The following is a 1,499-nucleotide window of genomic DNA, read 5'->3' on the forward strand; positions in this document are numbered from 1 at the left end:
AAATTTCTGTGAAGGCCTCAAGGAAATTTAATCGCTTTTGTTTAATCGTTTACTTAACCACTATTTTAGTTTACAATTTAGATGCATTGAAGCTTTAGTGAAAATATACTGCTCGCGCATGAACAGATTATTCCGGCAAATCCAATATTCTCGACACAAATTCCGAAATATCTGTATCGCGCTCTATGTGCTCAACAATAAAATCGTGTTTAAGCAGTTGTTCATAATTGGGACGCGCTGTATAGTTTTTCTGTAAACACTTAATTATGAAGTCTTCGAACTCGGGTGAAAACTTGCCAGGTTCAAGACGTGGTGGACTCTCATTCACGACCTAAAAACATTTGTTGATGATTAAAGAGCAACATTGCACAATCAGTTTACAAAAATACCTGTTTTAACTGCTCAAAAGGCGTTTTCCAGGAGTTATAAGGGAACCGGCCAGTTGCCATTTCAATCATACTGATACCCAGCGACCAGACATCAGAACGTATGTCATATTGAGCAGGATTGCCTGTTGGATCAATTCGCTCGGGTGCCATGTATGGTTTGCAGCCAGCATCGATCGTTTTAGCAACAGAATCAACCAAGTAACCTGTCAAAAGAATTATTTAAAGTAAGTTTTTTTATGCAAAGCAATTCGGAATGCTAATTACTTTTACTTAGTTTCTTTATACGCAATGGTTGCGTAATAATACGTGTCAGTCATAAGCAACCGTTTGTTTACATTACTTACCAGAGATACCAAAATCGCACATCTTCACTTCACCACTGCGATTGATCAAAATATTTGACGGCTTTACATCGCGATGAATAACTTTAAGTTGTGCGTGCAGGTAGTGTAGTGCATTCACGACTGACATGGCAATCTGTAATAAAAATTCAATACAATAAATTCCTTAAAAATATCATTACTCATTTTAGCTATGTACGTACTTTTCCCAAAACGCTTTCCTCCATAGTTAAATTGTTTTTGAACACCTTCGGATAGAATTTGTCTAAGCTTGTATCCATTACTTCCATACATATCCAAACGTCACCTTCTCGAAAGAGTGCTCCATAAAAATGCACTGTGTAGGGACAATCGCTCGAACGCATGGAAATATCTAAATCCATTAGTAAGCGTTTTTGTTCTTTTCGATTTACAGTTGCTGTGATACGTTTTACAGCCATAACCGTGCCAGTCTGTTCGTGTCGCATTTTTTCTACAACGCCATATGCACCACGACCCAAATCTGCGATTTTCTCTAAGCTGTCAGCATTAATTTCGAAGGTTCGATCACCAATTTTAATTGTGGTACTCGAGTCTAAATTCCGTGGTGGCACACTGCAAATAAATAATATTGTTATTATGTGAAGAGATTGAAGGGGTATTAACCAAAATTGGACACCTACATTTCCGGCTCGGGTTCCTTATGAAGCGTGAACTTCAAATTCGGTCTGGATTTGCCGGCCATTCTGGGATGTGTCTTTGTGTGTATGTATTGCAGCGGTGATAAGAA

General features: G+C 38.2%; 1 protein-coding gene across 1 annotated transcript; it reads right to left on the minus strand.

Moving 5' to 3' along the window:
- Nucleotides 1-11: 11 nt before the first annotated feature.
- Nucleotides 12-1,493, minus strand: LOC108356723 (dual specificity mitogen-activated protein kinase kinase 3-like). The gene is made up of 5 exons (XM_017607822.1): nt 1,393-1,493; nt 934-1,324; nt 734-866; nt 390-592; nt 12-331 (listed from the first exon to the last, which is right to left on the minus strand). The coding sequence occupies exons 1-5, from the start codon at nt 1,452-1,454 to the stop codon at nt 128-130; spliced, it is 993 nt and encodes a 330-aa protein (XP_017463311.1). The 5' UTR covers nt 1,455-1,493; the 3' UTR covers nt 12-127.
- Between the last annotated feature and the right edge of the window lie 6 nt (nt 1,494-1,499).

This window comes from Rhagoletis zephyria, unplaced genomic scaffold (genome assembly GCF_001687245.7).
Source record: "Rhagoletis zephyria isolate East Lansing unplaced genomic scaffold, Rhagoletis_zephyria_1.1 Rzeph_scaffold_64002, whole genome shotgun sequence".
Classification (NCBI taxonomy): Eukaryota; Metazoa; Arthropoda; class Insecta; order Diptera; family Tephritidae; genus Rhagoletis; species Rhagoletis zephyria.